This window comes from Misgurnus anguillicaudatus, chromosome 12 (assembly GCF_027580225.2).
Source record: "Misgurnus anguillicaudatus chromosome 12, ASM2758022v2, whole genome shotgun sequence".
Lineage (NCBI taxonomy): Eukaryota > Metazoa > Chordata > Actinopteri > Cypriniformes > Cobitidae > Misgurnus > Misgurnus anguillicaudatus.
Genome location: NC_073348.2, coordinates 2,061,750 through 2,082,631, shown reverse-complemented (window position 1 = coordinate 2,082,631; position 20,882 = coordinate 2,061,750). Strand labels below are relative to the sequence as shown.

Below are 20,882 nucleotides of genomic sequence, written 5' to 3'. Positions count from 1 at the left end.
TGTCAGCTCTCAGTTCTCCATTTAAAACTTCTTATTTTGGGGTAAAAGAAGAAAATCTAAAAAGGATAAAGAGCGGCAAATCGTTTTCGACCATTCTGACACCCCCGTTGTGTCTGGAGGCGGGAGTATGTAAATAGGCGCTGTGCACGTTGTTTCACACAACAAACATCACAGCCGTGAGAAACAATGAGTAAACAGGGCCGTATTTCATAGTAAAGAATAAAGGGAATTAAAATAGTCCAACAACATAGATATTGTGTGCGTTCATTGGTGCAAACGTAAGACCAAAAGTCAATGAGCTTTTCTTTTTTATATAGCAAATGCACAGATAAAGCGGTGTATTTATTGTACTACAAAACTACAGTGTTGTTGCCACACACTTCCTGAATGAAAAGGAGTAAAAAAAGAAAAGAAAAGAAGAGTTTGTCACATAGGAAACATGTGCTAGTTTAAACCACCTGTGGTAAAATCATGTTTTTAACATTTGTTCTGTGTTTTGTATGCATTCGACTTACGACTGGTTTTGTGGTCCAGGGTCACATATATAGCTGTCCCTCACCTCCACAGCATCCCTCCTGCACCCCATTGACACACTTTCATGTCATTTTTACACAGAGATTACGGAAAATGCGTCCGAGATCATTTGATTTTTGGTTTATTCACACTGCCGATGATTTTCTGGAATCTGTGCGTGCATTCACACACATACTGTAAAGATCCCGTAAAGTCACGTGATGGATTTAAAGTCCTGCACTTGGTAGGTTTTTTTCCACAGCATCTGAAGTTTGTTAATTATCCATGATTTAACTCTTAAGATACCACGCACATGCATGTTTGTTTATGACATGATCATAAGGAGCGTGTGATGCTCTGTTCTATTATGTTGGTGAATGATCTCAGCTTCAGCATTGAGCTCCCTGATCTCTGCTTCAGTCCAGTTTGCCCACATTTCTCATTGTGAATGTTGAGCTGCATTTAAATCCCTTTGTCAAAGAGCTGAACCAAATTTTCTTGTTGTGACGACATGTGTGTCCTCACTACTGCACGCCCCTTACAGCACTTGTTCACACAGAATGCTTTCCTTGAATGTTACAACATTGTCACAGAAGCCTCTTTTTTCTAAGACCAAAGTGCTGTGTAAAAAAGCTTTCAGTAATGCTGCCTTTACATGCTATGGTAATTATGGGTTGCCGAGATGAAATAACCTTTGACCTTTGGCGGAGAGCAACAGAAGAGTCGTGAATGATAAGCATTGTACACTACTAAAAGTTTTTTTTGCTACTGGTAGCGCATAGTTTTTGTAGCCTATACAATGTTGTGTCATTGACAATTATAATATAATGCGTTAACACTCAGTGTCAGTTTTAAAAATGCCGTTTTGGTTTGGTGTTACCTACCCAGAGCAGATGCTAGGAGCCTCTCAGTAATGAGCGATAAGGCAATTTTCCCAACAGTATGACAACAATAGCACTTGAACACAACACAGCAGTTCACAGATGGAAAATATCATCTTTTCCACAGCATGTGAAGGCAGCATTAGTATATCTTTTCCATTTAAAGAGGGGGGAGTAATCTGAAATGTAGCCCAAACCCAGCGCTTTGAGGCCTCCCCCTGGACAGCACACCAAATAAGCTTTATCATCATATTACCCTATTGATTACATGTTATTGCAAACTCATGAAACGTTAGATTGTCGCAAAAAACTGTCTGAAACTACCCCTGTTCTTTACAACACATGTGTTGACGGAGTGCATGACGTACTCTGAGCTGATGTAACTGAGGGGAGGCGGGACTCATTTGCATATCCGTGGAGCCATGCATAAAACATGAAGCAAGTTAAGCTATTTTAAGACATGAATAAATTATTTTCATAAGAAATACATTAAAAGATTCCCTTGTAATGATTAAAGACATATTCAAAATAAATCACTGACACAAAAGTCACCACAAAAATATCCAAACCTGATTGTAAAGTAATATACTGTGACAAAGGATGGTCCCAGTTGTCATCTTAACATCAGCAACTCTTACATCATAAACATTTCTTTACATTAATAAAGCGAAGGGCTGGACTGTGTGTGATTACATGTTTGTTGCGGGTACTTTAACATAGTGAGTTGAACAAAATCAGAGCTGAACAGAAAGTTTTAAGTCAAGGTTAGGGTGTGTATGTGTCTACTGAAGAAATTGTTGTAATGTAAATGTAAAGTTTATAACCATATTAACTAAAATAAGCAACACTAGTGTTTTATGTTCATTGAAGTTATATAAATGTATGTATAGTGACTTTTAAATATGGTATGAAGTGTGCTCATTATGATCCTTATTTTCTCTCTCTCATGCAGACATATGTGAGTGAGTGTGTGTGTGTGTGTGTAACATGTGTTCTTACATGTGAAGATGGTCCACTGGGTAAGGGTTATTAATAGATGTTAAAGTGTTAATTAGACACACAAACCACCAAATGTCACACGACCTCTACACTATAAGAGAAAATGTATGTAAGAATTACGGTAAGTATTTTTCAAAAAAACATCAATATCGATATAAATGAGCAGATAACTGAGTGACTGGATATAAATGTTTTATAACTAATTTTCTGTATTAAAGGCCTTATTATTTGCATACTATTGAAATAAATCATATTGAGAAATAACTGCTTGTCCATCTAGAAAACAATGGACTGTTGAATCTCACATTTCCACAGCATCCAGCGGCCCTCACTTTGAGACCCCAGTGTTCAGACAAATCCAGAAAAACACTCAATGCAATATTATTATTATTATTATTATTGAATTTAATACAGTTTACATTAAACCCTACAACAGTGGTGCTAATCGTGCTCTGGAAATCAAGACTGACTCCACCAGAAACGTAAAAAGGTAGTAGTTGGGGTTTAAACCTGGGGTTATCTCAAGTAATCGAGGTCACAGGCAAAGTAAAAAATGCTTTAAATGTGAGATAAAGAGCACGGTGACCTTATAACATTTAACAAACAGCTCATTGTTTTAAGATCTGATCACATCTCCCACAGTTTATTCAGAAGACATGAGGAACATCAAGTGTTATACGTCACCCTGAGATCTCTGTGAATACTCAAAGACAAACAACAGAACCGGAGGATAACAAAAGACATTCAAGTCTGAGACACGAGCTGGGTTTTCAACGAAACGTGAAGTGAATCTTTTCAAAATTCGTAAAAAAAGAAAAACAAACAAATGCAAATTAGGTGCATCAAGTTGTTTGAGTAAATGACAGTGGTATTTGTAACCAACAACAGTAAATAAAAAAGACGAGCTTAGAAAATGGAGATAGGACTGCATTTAGATACGATTGGGCAAGTTATACATTTACTAGCAGTGCAGCTTGTAATTGCCAATCTGAATGCTGTGCACAGGAAGAGAGTTTTTAATGCAGGCACCAACAGCAAGGGCATTGTGACGACATCGAGCCCCAGACTGTATATGGTAAAAACAACGACAGCTAGACGATCAGTCATATAGGTTTACTGTTCACTACGTCACAATTTATTTGGCAAATATGTTTCCATTACAGCTGCAACAACTAATCGATTAACTAGCTAAAAGAAATCTATGATGACATAAAATTATCAATGAATTTTATCAATGATTAGTAGGTCCGTGACGTCACATATGCTTCTCTGCTTCATACAGCGTTAGATGTGTGCTTATAATTAAAGTCAGGCGCTGTTTCTTCAGACAATACAGACTTAATGTGCCTTGTTTATTTATGTTTTGACATTTAAAAATGTATTTCAAAACTGCACAAACTTTTTTAAGTCTTAAAATATCAAAATCAAAAGATTATATTAGTAAAACTCTGTAGTAGTGTGTGGCTTTTGCACTTTTAAAAGTGGACTTCTACATGTGAATACCCTCATTTAGTGCCTTATTTAGATATAATAAGTGAAAAATCACAATTGAGTAAATATTTGTTTTATCTTATTAGTTTATTAATAGATTATGAAAATAATCGTTAGTTGCATCCCTAATTTCCATCACCCATTATTCGCATTTACTTTCACATAAATCAAAAACCACCTCAAGCGAGTTCCAAAACTTTTTGGCGAATTAAGGGTGTTTTCACACCTGCCTTGTTTAGTTCGATTGAATCGTACCAGAGTTCGATTGCTCAATTGGTGCGGTTCGTTTGGTCAGGTGAGAATGCAGCAATCGAACTCTGGTGCGCACCAAAAGCGGACCAAACAAGCGGACTGAGACCACCTTGAAGAGATGGCTCAATAAGATTTCAAATTAACTCTAGAGCGGTTAGTTTGTGGTGAGAACACGAACCGAGATCTAACCAACCTAACTGCAAAAGAACTGCGCATTTTGGACTAAACCAGCTGCCGTAGTCAACTGCGCAGTGCATTATCGGATGAGGAAGTGTTTGTTGACAGTTTCTAATAACAATATTAGCACAATGACAGATCGCGGACATACTTCTGGAATTGCAAGGATGTGCGCACGTCGCGCACGTTGATTCTGACCAATCGAGAAGCAGTTTAGGAAATCTGTTCAAATACATGTGGCCAATGAGTGGTGTTGATCTTACCACATGACAGAATTTTGGTTCGTTTCAACTGGTGCGGATCAGAGCAATCAGTGTGGTGTGAAAAGGGACCAAAACTGCTAAAGTGTTACAATGTATAATTTTTTGCTTTTGGTCCAGACCAAATGAACCGAACTACAGATGTGAAAACACCCTAAGGATCTTAAATCTTAATTTGTCATTTCCATCACTCGTTTCTTATGCAATACTTCAAAATGTGCAATAAATCAGTGTGATGGAAACTTAGCTACAGATTTATACAGGACTGTAATGGGACTCAAATACAGACACACACATTAAATACAGACATGAACCATTCATCGAAAATCTTGTCAGTGTTGTAGCATCTCAGTACAGACCAAAACAAAACATCTACTGCTGAACTCTAAACTAATATATAAGATAAACACTAACTGTTACCATTATTATACTGGTATACAAAACTCTGTACTTTACTATACTTACTATGATGTTTGATGCGTGCATACTACTGCTGGTAGCACTTCACTACCACAGGTGATACGGTTGTCATAGAGACTATTACAGCTCTAACAGACGCTCGCGCGCACGCACGCACAGGTTAATATAAAATTTAAGGTGTGCGTTACTGTTGTGTAGTCTACAGTGATGCTCATGAGACGGTTGTCATTATGGAGTACAGACAAAGGATGTGTCAGTGAAAGAAATGAAACTGAGAAGGAGATTTGACATCAGGACAGAGGAACACAAACATCTCTGTTACATTATCTGCACTGAGGTCAGCTCACAATCACTCAAAACAGACACCAAAACCAGACGCATGACCGATAACATGCACCCAATCTGATAAAGATATCTTACTTTATCTGCTTATTAACATATGGACAACAAAATGTTATGTGAGGGTGAGACACATGCCTATAATAGTCAGGTTTAAATCACAATACATCGAAATTGATTCAATTTCAACGGTACGATGCATCAATGCCACATATTAAATGTTGATATGAGGTACCTTTATTTTAACACTCTTTGCATCCTCCTTCCTTGACGTAAAGTTCATCTACGCATTTCCGCATTTGAGATTTTCTTCCCTCACCATTTATTTTTCTATATTTAAAAAAAAAAGTTTATTTTTTTTCATTTTTTGTTTGTAAACGTCCCAATTAGGACGAATGAGATTGTGCCATTTTCATCTTATATATTTTGGTTGCATTTGTAAGTAATTAAAATTGTAACATCTTAACTAGCCCCATAAAATAAAAATAATATCAATAAAATAAACCAAACCGCATCAAAACGTAATTGTATCGAAGAAGCGTTTGATGTATAGCCAAATATCGCATCACTGGGGAAGAAAAACTGTATTATACCGTATCGCAATGAACTGTCTGATTTACACCCCTAAAACTCACAATGATTTGATTTGAGTGCTGTGTGGTGGTGTGAGAGTCAATAGGAAATGTTTTCTTGACAAGTTTATACTCGTCATGAAAGACGCAACACAAACACAAAAATTTACAAAAGAGTTCACTTCATCTGCTCAGGACACTTGGAGATCATCTCTATAGCTTACACCATGACAATCTTCTGATTATAATTAATAATAATAATAATAAATCTTTGCTTTTAAGTATTAAAGGCGGAGTCCACGATGTTTGAAAAACGCGTTGGAAAAGGAGACGGGCCGACTACCAAAACACACTTATAGCCAATCAAATCAAATCAAAGGTCGGGTTGCGTATGTGTGGGGCGGGTCAATCAACAGAAGGTCCAGATTCTATTGGGGTAGGGGCGTGTTTGTTTAGGTGATTTCAAATATCAACATTGGCTTTCAAACATCATGGACTCCGCCTTTAAATAACTCAAACATGACAAGATGCGTCTGGTTACAGGAACTCTTGAAGGAATTTGATTATCACATGAATGATGAACTTTAGTAGCTTTCAAAGGTCACAGATGTCCAACAGATAACACGTCCATTATGATCATCATTATAAACATGATGTCCAGGCAGCATCTCCTCTCTGAGACATAAAGTACTGAGATGTTTAGTGTGTTTTTGAGATGTTACTGCACTTTACATATACTACTACTAATACAAAATTGAAAGTTTGTATATTCACAGATCAAAAGAGCCCTGAACTGTACAAAGAAAGTTTGATTTAACTGGGACTCTACAAATCTTCTCATCCTGTTACAGAGAAATCAATGTAAATCTCTACATCTGTTTCAGCTCAACAGTAATACATCAGCGGTCAGCGTTATTGTTTGCCCTGGTCAATGTCACGTGACCGGACCCATTCGTCCATCAATCCAGTGTTCTTCAAACAGGAAACACTCAATATTTCTGAAGAGTGAGATATATTACGCATGACATAACACATCTGATCTAATGGAATGAAATACACGTGAGCGTCACAGACCACAGCAGCAATGAAAACTAATTGGCTCAAACATCAATATTTGTTTCAACTTCACTTCAACATCCAATAAAAGGTTTTCCATTCAGTCATGGATTTCTGCTACAGTAGCTTCCTCTCTAATAGGAAAAAAAAGTTTTAACCCCTGAAGCATGACAACCGTGTACAACGATCATGACTAAACTAGTTTTAGCCTTACGTAACATAGACCGACCTCGTTCACTAACACGCAAATCTGTCATCTGAACCCTTCCAAGAGAGCAGTGTGAGAAAACACCAGAAATCATTTCATTTCTGCACAAACACGCAGTCAGCTAGACAGGATTGATCACATGACAAATCAATTCATGGATGAAAAACATAGTAAAACATAACATGGTAAAAGTCTGTAAACCTTACTTAATTTAACGATCAATTAAAAAAAGCACTAATATCACATCATCCGTGTGTGCAGCAGGAGGACACTTCGTGTTGTAGACCTAACCTAACTAATAGTAATGCTTAGCAAACAGCCCTGTATAAATAACTCATTGTCGGCTGTCAAAGCCTTTTGTAATATATCTAAATAACAACAATGGGAAGTACATTGAGAACTGTATGCCGTTAGGCTTCTTATTCTACCTACATTTCAACTGATAACAAAAGACAGACAGGACTCTTTCTAATATAACAGCGGTTAATATAATGTGCTTTACTTTAACTCGGAGAAGTTCTTGAGCTTAGTTTGGCACGAGCGTGCACCTCAAATGAGTGGAAATTACACTTAAGCCTTTATGCGTCATAACCCATCACAAAGAAGCTTTTCTTTTAACTTGGCACCAAAGTTTGTTACAAATGCACTTAACTAGATAAACTGCCAAGTCATAATGGCCAGTGTCGTCAGAGACCTGAACCGACATGCTTCTGGCTAAAACCGATCCTGAACTAACTAGTGCAACTCTCACTGGTAAACGGCAAGTGTGTTACCATCAGAACAATACCTGCTGTGTTTTTACTGACATCTGACAGCGCATTAAAAACGAACCCAACACTCGGCATATTAAAAACTAACTCAATGCTACTTCTGTGTGTGAGTGTAAACACAGCCTGCATGTTTTCACAACACTCAACTTCACGTACACTGATACAGTCAAACATTCATGTGTTCAGATAATGTTTCCCATAACCACTCATGTGCACTGCACATAACACCGTCATCACATCTGCAGTTGATCACATCACACCATTATCACATCTACAGCAGATCACATCAAAAATGAACCTCATTACTTCTGGAGCAGTTCACATTGCAACCTCAACACATCTGTGGCTGATCACATCACAGATCCACCATCATCACATCTCAGCAGATCACATCACACATGACCATCATCACATCTACAGCAGATCACATCAAAAATGAACCTCATTACTTCTGGAGCAGTTCACATTGCAACCTCAACACATCTGTGCCTGATCACATCACAGATCCACTATCATCACATCTCAGCAGATCACATCACACGTGACCATCATCACATCTACAGCAGATCACATCAAAAATGAACCTCATTACTTCTGGAGCAGTTCACATTGCAACCTCAACACATCTGTGCCTGATCACATCACAGATCCACTATCATCACATCTCAGCAGATCACATCACACGTGACCATCATCACATCTACAGCAGATCACATCAAAAATGAACCTCATTACTTCTGGAGCAGTTCACATTGCAACCTCAACACATCTGTGCCTGATCACATCACAGATCCACCATCATCACATCTCAGCAGATCACATGACCATTCACATCTACAGCAGATCACATTTCACCCTCATCACATCTGTGGCTGATCACATCACACTATCATCACATCTGCAGCAGATCACATCACATCACATGCGACCCTCATCACATCTGCAGCAGATCACATTGCACCCTCATCACATCTGTGGCGGATCACACTATCATCACATCTACACTACAGCAGATCACATTACACCATCATCACATCTAGAGCAGATCACATCACATCTACAGCAGATCACCTTGCATCCTCATCACATCTGTGGCTGATCACATAACACTATTATCACATCTACAGCAGATCACATCACACTATTATCACATCTACAGCAGATCACATCACACTATTATCACATCTACAGCAGATCACATCGTACCTTCATCACTTCTGTGGTTGACCACATCACACCTGACCCTTATCACTTCTGTGGTATTACTATAGCAGACTTATAAAAAAAAACAGCACTGTAGTTCTATGTTCTTTAGTAAAGTTCACTACTAAGCTATTATCTCGTATGTGTTCGTAACTTACATACAGCTCGTGTCTAGGAAGAGTCCAGTACTAAACAACTAACTTAGTGTCCACTACAAAAATCACTACTAGTAGTGTACCAGTAACAATGTTTAGTGTAAGGACACTACTAAACAGCTCGTGTTCGGTATTTAAGTACACAATTAATCAGTTAGTGTGGAGTGTGTGTTTGAGTAGTGTGTTGTGTACCTTGTCCAGTTCGTCGTGTAGTTCGGACAGGGTGGGTCTGATGAGTTTCTCGCCCAGCGGTGCGGCGGTCTGCCGGTAGAAGTCGATGTTGGGCACAGCGTCGATGGTGTTGTGACCGAAGGTACGGAGGTAGTATGTGTTAGTGTGGGTGTCGTAGTGATGATGATGCTGGCCGCCGGTGGACGAATGCAGGCTGCCCTCGCTCATCACCGTGTCCCCGTTCTGCGCGAGCTCCGCAGGCGCCGCGTCCGGACTCGAGGCCGCGAAGTTCACCACCCGAAACCGGCCTTTGGCTTCCTCTCCGCCGGACCCAGACTCCCGCGGCGGCTCGGGCGCGTAATCGGGCGGGGACGAGTCGGGAGACGCGTGCCCGTCGCCGGCGGTCTCTGACACCAGATCTACCTGAAAGCGGCTCAGACTCGGCGTCGGACCGGCGGGTTTGAGCGCGTCCGGTTCGGGTAGCAGTAGTTGGCCGCTGTTGGCGGCGGGTGGAGGAGACGCCGACATGACGAAAGTCAAAACTCACGCTGCGTGATGAAAGTCAACACACTGATGCTGCAGGAAGACAAAAATAACGCGCCGTTCGTTCCTCCGAACCCGCAGCGCGAGGCGCACATGCGGATGCAAATAAAGAACCCGCGCGCCCCCGGAACACAACTCCCCGCGAGGTCTCGCGCGCTTGATGTGAAGACGCTCCGGCGGGTGTTCGCGCTCACGATGATGTCTCAGTGTCCGTGAATCGAGCTTGGTGTGGATGATAATAGTGATGCTGCCGCGACCTTGCCGCAACTCCTCCTCTTGTCCGCGCGAGTCTCGCCGCTTATTATACGCGCACTGCAGCAGCACCAGCGAGCTCACAGCGATGCTGGGCGGCCTCGCGATAGGAGAGGATCTCGCGAGATTTCCGAAGCACAGGGGTGGAGACTACAGGCAAGGCAACACACATACACATAGATGTAAAAGCAAATGAGTCGATACATAATCATAAAATAGGCTATGTATTCGTTGTTTCTGTTAAACAATACTTCATGGCCATGCTCCTGGCATAAATATGGCATAAGAATGATTATATTTTCAGATTCATTCACATCTGACTTCAACAGGTGATTTAAAGTTCAACAAAAAAATATAAATTCTGTCATCATTTTCTCATCCTCATGTTGTTCTAAACCTGTAACACAAAATAAGATATTCTGATAAATGATGTTAAGCACACAGCTGATGGTAACCATTGACTTCCATAGTAGGAAAACAAATATTATGGAATTCATTGGGTACCCAGTGTTGGGGAAGATTCTTTGAAACTGTAAAGAAACTGTCTGGAAAAGTAGCTAGCTATATTAAAACTACTTTAATTTTTTTTACAATAACATTATATTACAAATAACTCAATATAATTGAAGAATGTCTTAAGTAAAGGATTTAGGGTTTAATGTAATACAATTATGATTTTAGTATTGTTTTAGTTTGTGAACACACAACACACAAATATTTATCTCAAACTGAGAGTCTGCAAAATTGCCTATGAATACACATAAAAAATAGAGAGCAGAAAAACATTTTATATTACTTAGAAATACTATTTTATAGTAATAATTATGAATCATTGTTAATAATTAATATAAATAAACTAAGGTATATAATTAAATCATGTGGTTTGATAGTATAATATAAGTTATATGTATTTATTTTTCTGTTTGGTTGACGAAACGTTAGTGTTCTTATTGTTACAAAACTGTGGCAGGTCAGATTGAATTTTGGAATAATGGGAAACACAGATTCATCACTGCACATAAATTAGAAGTAGACATTTTAATATAGAAACAGCTCGCATTCTCTGACCTGATTGGTCATCTCAAATATGTCAATACAACTTGCATTTGATTTTTTTCTAAAGCTTTAACATTTAGGATATTGCTTTTATTCAACAGTTCGTCTGCACAAGTTTGAAAAAAGAAAACTAGTAGAAAACAACAACAGGGTTATTTTAAAAGCCTCTTTGTTGGGGAACTACTTTTTTTCAGATGCGTTAACACTTCCTCCAGTTAAACAAAGACAAAACTGAAGTAATTGTATTTGGAAATAAAGATGAAACTCTCAACGTTAACACACACCTTGACTCTAGGGGTCTAAGACACTAAATGCAATACTTCAAAGAGTTTGGATTGATTATCATGTAATAATGTGTTATTGTCAGCAGTGTGCATGACCAACATTCAGCTCAAGTCTTTAATGTCCTGCTAAAGATGTTTCCGTATGCCTGAGCTTAACTGTATGCAAAAAGGCAGATGCACGTGTTGACCCAAAGTGTCCTACGAGCTGTAACAGCAGTGGACTGGAATTTATGAGGTCTGGCAGGGTTGACAGCCCGCTGGTTAAGTTAACATTGAAATGCAAATGCAGGCAGGGCTTTGAATGAATCAATAAAGCTCTCGGGCTGAAGTGATTAGCAAAAGATTTCTTTTGTCGCAAATTGTTGTTCTGCACTGTGTCATGTTTAACTGCATTACAAGCACTAAAGAGTGCACTAAATAGTGTGTGATATATAGCCGTCATTAGGGGGAGAGCTGTAAATTTCAGACTGGCGGCAGACTGAACCTTTACTACTGGTGACACATTTAGGGTCTCTATCTGAAATTCAGTGGGACCACCAACCAGAGTTGACACACCCGTACCGCATAATACAAGAGATTGTCATGATTGTTTTACTGTAGTCCTGAGGCAGGATCATGACAGACCCATGTTTTGTGTGGCAGCACATGGCCTCTTGTTTGGGCTGTGTGTTTCTGTGTCTCATCTCCTGACCCCGCCCCCTCGTTTCCTCTTTATCACCTCATTATTGTTTGATTTATGTCACCTGTTCTCCTCTTGATTTGCTCCACTATTTAATGCCCTTGTGTTGCTCGTTCTTTTTTATAAAACTCCTCGTCTTGGTAAACTTCCTGTCGTCTGTCTTGTTGTAAGGACTGTTTTGTATCAGCGTGGGTTTACGCCGGTTACTCTGGTTTCCTCCCACAGGCCAAAAAAAAAGCAAGTTAGGCAGATTGGAGATGCCAAATTGTCCCTCTCCCAACTTGTGTATGGATCAACTTGTCTGAATAAAACTTGTGTGTCTGAATAAAACTTGTGTATGGATTAACTTGTTCCCGCCATGAATATAGCCGTAGGTGCTGGAATTGCGTAAAGAAATAAAGGAAGAAGAACAGTTTTGTCAAGTGAATCTATGTTTAGTTTAAGTCAGGTTTATTGTTATAGTCATATGTCAAGTTAGTCTAGTCTGTTTGATGTTTTCTTAATATAGTCTTGTTGTTTTTCCCCCTCGTGGGTTTTTGTTTTTTGTTAAGTGTTCAATAAAGGTCTTCTTGTGTTCATCCGCCACCTGCATCTTGGTTCTGTCCTTGAACATTCCTGACAGAGATAATGCCATAATTCATGTGACCTGCAGTGAATCAGTTAATATACACTGATGTGCACTTTACTTTCTCATTACTTTGGGTTGACTACTGTAGTAGTGAATAAGACACACACCAGTTTCACAATCAATGAAAATCACCGCTCTCTGAGCTTTAAAATGAAAACAAGTGTAAAAAACAAAAGAGATGTTTGATTATAACCATCTCTTAAAGCAGTGTTTCCCAAACGTTTTCAGCGTGCGGCCCCCCCTTGTGTACGGTGCATTCCTCTGCGGCCCCCCTAAAGAAAATTTGTGACAAAAAACTATTCTAAAACTCAACATTTTAATAAAAAGTACCATTAAATTATATAAAAAAGTAGTGCTTTTGGTTAGTAGCCTTAAGGTTTAATTACACAGAATTCATGATAAATTAATGTATTTCATAAAATGTCATACAACTGGGGCCCCCCTGGCACCATCTCGCGGCCCCCAGTGTGAAAACCACAGTCTTAAAGTATCAATGATCAGAACAAGAACATGTCCGAGACTGATCCTGAATCAGCTCTTCAAACAACACACCAGCCTGTCTACATAAATATGCATAAAATAACACAAACCCCTGATAAAAGTGTAGTAATCATGTTTTTTTGTGTGTAGGCTATTGATTTCTATTAATACTATATAATATATATATATATATTAGAAAACACAAAAACTCCCCTTATGCAAAAATTAACCATGGTTTTACTACAGTTAAGACGAAAAAAAAACATTGTTATTTTAGTTAAACCATGGTACTACAAAATCTGGTTCAGTCCCAACTGATTTGCTAATAGTAATCAATAGCCTATACAAAAAAAAGAAACAAGATTACTACACTTTTTTCACAAAAACCCCATGGTTAATTTTCGTAGGGGTCTCATTAATTGACCAGGTCTCAGGTGTATGTAAACTTTTGAACTTGGTTATGTTTAGAAATTCTCTTATTAGTATTGTGAACATTTCTGATGCACTGTAAACAAAAAATGCAGCATTTTTGTCAAATCAACATATATTTTTATGTTATTTAACAATTTCAACTTGTTTTTATAAATTATGTCAACTTTTTTAAGTTAAAACTTGTTTTTAAATATTTTTACAGTGTGTGAAATAACTTTTTCCAGATTCTGCAAGATGTAAACTTTTGATCACCACTGATGATTTTATATATATAAATGACATTTATTTATTTTATCTGATAGCAAATGCAAACATTTAAAAGTGTTTAATCTACTAAATGAATTGATTGTATTAAATGTGTCTGTAAGAATTTAAATGTAATGTACAGGCAGTGATGATCAAGCATATATTCCAGAATAAAAGCTGTAAATACAGTATCAGTTTAGATGAATAAAGCTTGAAAATTTGCTAATAATATGACTGATGAAGAATAAAGATATTTTGAATAAATGAAGTAATATAGACACACTGATGTCATAGTAAGGAGGCAGTACATGACATTTGTATTGATTTGGAAATGTTTTATTATTCATATGTAAAACATCATGAAATAATCATCTGGTGTTTCAATATATTGTCACTGAGCGCAGTACAGTACAGTATGTCCTCTATTACACTTCACATGTTGATCTCATCTACTGTAATGATGTTGTTTTTATAACAGTATGAAGGTCTGATTGATCTAAGGGTCCTTTTTCATGAATACATAAATAAACACACAGACAACAGCACATACACAACACACACACACACACACACACACACACACACACACACATGAGCACTGATCATCATCATCGTCATCATCATAAACAACAGCACAGCGATGATGAACTGAATGACATGAGAAAAGGAGCATTTCAGTATTACACAATCATTATTAAATGTCATCTGATTGATCCTCATCAGTTGTTCAAGTGAATCAGACGTGTCATGTGAAATCCTTCACTTCATGATCCTTCCTCTGATGGCAGATTCAAACAACAGCCTGTTAGTAAATCACTTTGTTCATTGTGCTGAGGCTGAACGCATTCATCCATGTGTCTGTGAATGATGCCAATAATACAGTCAGAGCTCATCTAATACATCATATTATCTTAAAGGAGACATATCATGACAAATCTGACTTTTTCCATGTTTAAGTGCTATAATTGGGTCCCCAGTGCTTCTATTAACCTAGAAAAGATCAACCCAGTAACTTAGTTTTGGTAAACCATTCTCTGCAAGCATGTGAAACAAATAGTTCATTGAGATTTGGCTCCCCTTGTGATGTCAGAAGGGGATCTAATTATAATAATACCGCCCCTTAATCTGCACTGTCCAACCACTGCACTTCCATTTAGTGCAGAGAGAAAAGAATTCACACCACAATTGAGTTTTATTTTCAACAAACCACCAATATGGTGATCAGTGTTTGCATTTCATCAACTCATTTTAAAGGACACACCCAAAAACGGCACATTTACACCTTTTCCTGCTATTTTAACATGTTATAATAAATTATTTGTGGGGTATTTTGAGCTAAAACTTCACATATGTACTCTGAGTACACCAAAAACTTGAAAACTCAAAAATCTCAAAATATGACCCCTTTAATACAATTATAAAAATGAACCCTTCCTGTTTAAAGGCTTAGGATGTGACTACAGTAGCTCTCTATAATGAAGCATGTAAACTTGGACAGTGCACATTTTAAGGCTATATATTACTAAGCATACTCAATGTTTATGAAGTGCTTAGAAACGCTTTTATAAAGAGATTTGTACTTGGCAGTTAACGACAGCACATATGAGGAATCAAGGGTTATGTTTTTTGTGGAAATATAAAAGCTACCCTGTCTCACTCACATCCCAATGCTAATAAAAAGCCTGGGATCAATTCAATCTATAAGAAGACCATTTCATTGAAACAACACCTTGTAAATGTGGATGGCAGTGAGCACAGCGTGTGTATGTTTGTTGGCAGGTGTGTGTACAGCGGGTAAAATAAGTATTGAACACGTCACCCTTTTTCTCAGTTAACATATTTCTAAAGGTGCTATTGATATGAAATATTCATCAGATGCATTGCAAATGTCACCTTTGCAATTATATTTTCAAAATAAACGTGTTCAATACTTATTATACGGACTGTATTTGTACACATGTGTGTGTTATTCACTAGTATGAGCTAAGCTGTGGTCAACTTGTGCACGGTCATTGTATTCTAACTTTGGGACCATTTTTTTTTTGGTATTCACATGCACCAATAACAGCATTATGGCGCGTATGCCCTCTACGCCAGCGTGTTATCAAACTGTCCCTTTTCCAGCCCTTCAAGACCATCGGCCCAGGTGGAGGTGGGCATGCTGCGGTACGGGTCCAACAGAATGCGGAAGCAGCGGACGATCAGCATACAGAGGAAGACAAAGAGGAAGATGACAAAGGCAAAGGTGGTCTTCTGTTCAAGGGTCATGCCAGCGCCCGCCGTCTGGATGGAGGAGGTGAACGACTCGGCCTCCATCAGCCAGGAGAAGTGCATCGGCTTGTGCAACAGCAGACGCTCGCGCATCATGACACACAGGAGCCCGACATCTTCCACGAGGACCTCATCTGTACACACACACAGGTATAGTTTTGGTTTGAACATTAAGGGGAGGGTTGTTTAATGGGGCGTACACACCAAACGCGAATTCAACAATTTTCTTGAGTAGATTACATACAAAGTCAATGCAAAGATGCGAATAGGCGCAAGCTCGTGTGGGGTGATGCAAATGATGCAAATGGAGTGCTGTGATTGCCGATAAAACACATGCTATTCGTCTCAAACATGTCTTCGCACAAATTGAATATATTCAACAAAAAAGTAGCATGACACGAATTTAAATCCTAGAGTGAGGAATGCAATGTTTCGCATTTGGTGTGTATGCAGCGTAAGTGTTATGTTTTACAAGCTGTGTATTATTACAAATTTATTATGTAATGTCAAACTTTTCTTTCTATTTAACATGGAAAGGTATGTCTAGTTTAATAGTTATTTATCATATTAAATCCCTTCATGTCTGATAGTGGAAGAAAAGAAATAAACATTTTAATAGATTATAATCTTTTTATGAGGACAATAAAATGTGCAATAAAACTATATGATTAAATACTACATCATACAGCTCATTTATATGGTAAGAAAACTGAAACTGAAATGTTTTATTTCTGAGTACTACACAAAATCTCATACTATTATTTATATTGTAGTCTTGTACTCTTTTAAACATATCAAAAAATGTTAACCAATTTATAGGTGCAGTGTGTAAACTTTAGCGCCATCTAGTGGTGAGGTTGTGAATTGCAACCAACGGCTCAGTCCGCTGCTCACCCCTCGCTTTTGAAACACATAGAGAAGCTACTGTAGCCACCAGTAGCGGAGGCTTCTGTTTTTACAGAAGTCTCCGTTAAGGGCTTCTGTAAAAACATGGCGGCCCAAAATGGCGGCTTCCATTTAAGGGGACCCTCTGTGTATGTAGATAAAAAAACTTCCCATTCTAAGGTAATAAAAATATAAAGGTTCATTATAAAAAGGTCTTTATACACACTTGATAATATAGTTTTGTATATTATTTTGCATTTCTGTCAAGAGATCCTTCTAAAAATTACACACTGCACCTTTAAGTGTTAATTTTTAACACATCCATAACAGATTATATTACAATAATTTTGAATAGTTTGTTTGGGAGAATATCAAAAATTACTTTTCTGGTTGGAAATTTACTTCTGGTTTCTGTTTGTTTAATGGTCTGACTAGTTGCTAAACTAAACTTTTGAACAAATACCTCGTCAAAAATAACAAATGTTTTGGTTTCCTAGGTAATCTACATATTGTTTATTTTGCTTGTTATAAAATAAACTACTTTAAAAGGACTTTGTTGTTATTTATTCTTAGCGGAGTGAACCAAAAGTTTCGTTTGTTCCACGAAAGCTGCCTGTTTATGTTGTTACTGCTGAAACAGTCTATAGTATGAATAATATGTCACTGAACATAGCGCCATCTAGTGCATTGTCATGAATTACACTCAGTATTATTATTAATATTACATCAGGGACATCTCAACAATCATTTAACAAGAAGAAACATGCCCTACGTTTGTACAATATTTATGAAAACATCTTTGTACTTCAGATAAACCGTTGAAATGGTTTGAGATATTATTGTGCTGTTTTGTTGAAGAAAACCCACAGCTCACCCATTTTCTTGTGGATACTCTTTCTGACATACATCAGCAATAATGTCCCATCTATACATTTTATGTCTATGATCCTTAAGACCTTTGTTCAATTATTCAGATGTATTTTTTCAGACATAGAGCTAAACTTCCCAGCAAACACAGAACGTTACCCTAACGTTATTTTTTGGTTATTTTTTTGGGACCCAAATAATAACATGGAACGTTATTGTTTTATTTTTTGCAACCATAAAATAACGCTCCCATAACGTTGCAGGGGGGTTATTTTTAAATAATCTAAAAATAACTTATACAGAACGTTCTCTAATGGTTATTTTTTGGAACCATAAAATAACGTTCTCCTAACGTTAAACTAACCTAAAAATAATGTTCCTCAAACGTTATTCTTATGTTACTGTAAAGTTAGAATAACGTTAGAAAAACGTTAAACTAACCTAAAAATATTCTATTTCTGTAAAGAAAACTTTCCTGGCTAACCAAAAACAAACCTTAAGAGAATTGCATTATGGGAACCAAAGACTAACGTTAGGGGAACATTTTTAGAACAAAAATAACGTTAGGAAAACGTTTTGGGAACAAAAAATTGTTAGCTGGGTTTACATGACAATGACCCTTCAGGACCTTAGATCTGACCATTAGATGATGATGATGATGACTGCTTCACAGCTATGGGTAAAGTTTTTCTATTAGCATTTGAAACAATATTTTGAAGCTTTTTGTTTAAAGCTTGATAAGTCACAGTTAATTTGCATTGTAACCAGAAACCCCAAAACTTTGTTTTGTTTCAAAACAAACTACTATAAATAAAGGGCAACAGGGATTTGAATGACACAATTTTTTAATTGAACTATTTCCCTAATGTTTATCATGTTTTATACAACAGGGCTGTTAAATGTTTTATTCTGATTGGTTGAGAAATGTTTGTGTTGATTATTTTTCTGTAAACAGCACACCTAACTTTTCAAATGTCTTAAAAATAGGCACCAGAGCAATGTTTGTGGTAACTGTGGTGTAAGAGGAATAATTGACTCCTTTGGATTCACCTTTGAATTATTTGAAAATAATGCACACCCGCAGTATAACAAAACTCCACTTTGTGTCGTGCCGCATTACCACCTTGGGTGTGCATTATTTTCAAATAATTCAATGGCCCGTCATCAATTATTCCTTACATAGGAAATAAAAGATAAACATTATTGCTTTTAAGAATAAGCTTTTTCCAGATTTCAGTTTGTATTTATTACATTTGTTTAGAAACATTTATTATGTGTTTTATTAGGGTGGCACTATAAATAGCTCATCTGGTTGCCCATCTACAGCTGTACACTATTGTTTCATTCTTTTGAAAACATAATATAAGTATAAAATAAGAATTTAAATGAAACTTTTGCTTTAAATGAGTGAAAGTTTAAGATGTTTTTGCTTTATCAGTCGAGTGATGTGAATCAGAGCAGCATTAACAGCTACCGTACATAAATGAATCCTGTTGATCGGTTACATTAGAGATGATTTCCAGTGAAGGACACTAGCAGGTTTGTGCTCTTAGTGTTTCTGACCGTTACATGACTTTCACTTAAGATAATCTGTCATAATTAAAACACAAGTCACACTGTGTCTAGATCAAAACAGCTGTCCATCACATATTCATCATGGTCAGACTGCTTGATTTCATTTTTGTGACATTATTTGTTGTATTTTCCCTGAGATCCTAAAATCTGATCTGACTCTTATTTCTCCTAATCTGAACTCTCAAACGTCCAAGTAGCTGATTTCATGATCAATATTTATGTAAAGCAGAAGTACTTCATACTGTTGAGGGACAGTAAGGCTGTAGCTGCAGAGACCCAACAATCTGATCAATACATCACCTCTCCTCTTATAATAAAATATTCACATCACACTCAACACTCCATCTGCAAACTGATCTGGATGTGATTTCACGGAGTTTTGACGATGAAGGTGAAATGTGTGTGTGTGTGTGTGTGTGTGTGTGTGTGTGTGTGTGTGTGTGAGAGAGAGAGAGAGCCGACACCCTTTTACTGCAGTCAGGTGCAATACTGTGTTAGCGATGATCTTTAATCAACAGGTCAAGTGACACATATCGCCACACACATGTGTGTGTGTGCAGTGCTGAATACATGAATGATACCTGAGTACTGAATGATATGTTATAACGCGTACCTTTGTCTCCGTGAGATAATGCGGAATCCATCTCCACAGTTACAGTAAAATCCCGCAGGATTCGCCCATGTCACATACACAGACGCGCGCGACACCGACACGATCGATTCTCATTCACGAGTCATACACCTGACAATACTCACAAATAATATCGCATAGCGGTAAACGCGCGAACGCGGCGCGTCGGCGCACAGTGTCGCGCCTCTCACCTCTGCTCTGTGTGTGTTTGCGCGCGCGCGTGTGAAGGTGATGTTTGGTTCATTCCGATCATTTAAAGCAGTGGTTCTCAAACTGAGGGGCACTGAGATGGTGCCAGGGGGTCCCAGTAATGACATTTCATAAAATACATTAATTTATCATAAATTCTAATTAAACCTAATTAAAAAATAGCACTGCAAAATTTAATATGTTTTGTTTGATTCAAATTGTAAGTTTTGGAATGTTTTATGTCATACATTTTCTTTGGGGGGGCATGAATGCACCGTAGCCACAAGAGGGGGCCGCACGCCGAAAAGTTTGAGAACCATTGATTTATAGTTATCGGATAATTTTATAGTTGGGTATAATCAGAATTTAAGTAAATATTTTAATAATTTTGTAAAAT

General features: G+C 37.7%; 2 protein-coding genes across 3 annotated transcripts in view; both read right to left on the bottom strand.

The window, feature by feature from the left end:
• slc12a2 (solute carrier family 12 member 2) overlaps positions 1–10,370 on the bottom strand; it is a 48,378-nt gene extending 38,008 nt beyond the window's left edge. Inside the window, exon 1 of one of the 2 annotated variants that reach the window (XM_055207031.2) lies at positions 9,489–10,370. In XM_055207031.2, coding sequence (XP_055063006.2) covers positions 9,489–9,995 — 507 coding nt within the window. In that variant the 5' untranslated portion in view covers positions 9,996–10,370. The remainder of the gene's footprint in view (positions 1–9,488) is intronic. The other variant, XM_055207030.2, reaches the window with a different exon arrangement.
• Positions 10,371–14,377: 4,007 nt separating this feature from the next.
• On the bottom strand, positions 14,378–20,650 carry ctxn3 (cortexin 3). Its single transcript, XM_055207033.2, has 2 exons — positions 20,279–20,650; positions 14,378–16,472 (listed from the first exon to the last, which is right to left on the bottom strand). Exons 1-2 carry the CDS (start codon positions 20,307–20,309, stop codon positions 16,156–16,158), a joined length of 348 nt encoding a protein of 115 aa, XP_055063008.1. The 5' UTR covers positions 20,310–20,650; the 3' UTR covers positions 14,378–16,155.
• Positions 20,651–20,882: the final 232 nt, after the last annotated feature.

Coding starts and splice junctions, on each gene's coding strand:
- ctxn3 (XM_055207033.2), bottom strand. CDS start 20,309: ATGGATTCCGCATTATCTCACGGAGACAAAG. Junction 16,473..20,278: donor ATTATCTCACGGAGACAAAG/GTACGCGTTATA, acceptor GTGTGTGTACAG/ATGAGGTCCTCGTGGAAGAT.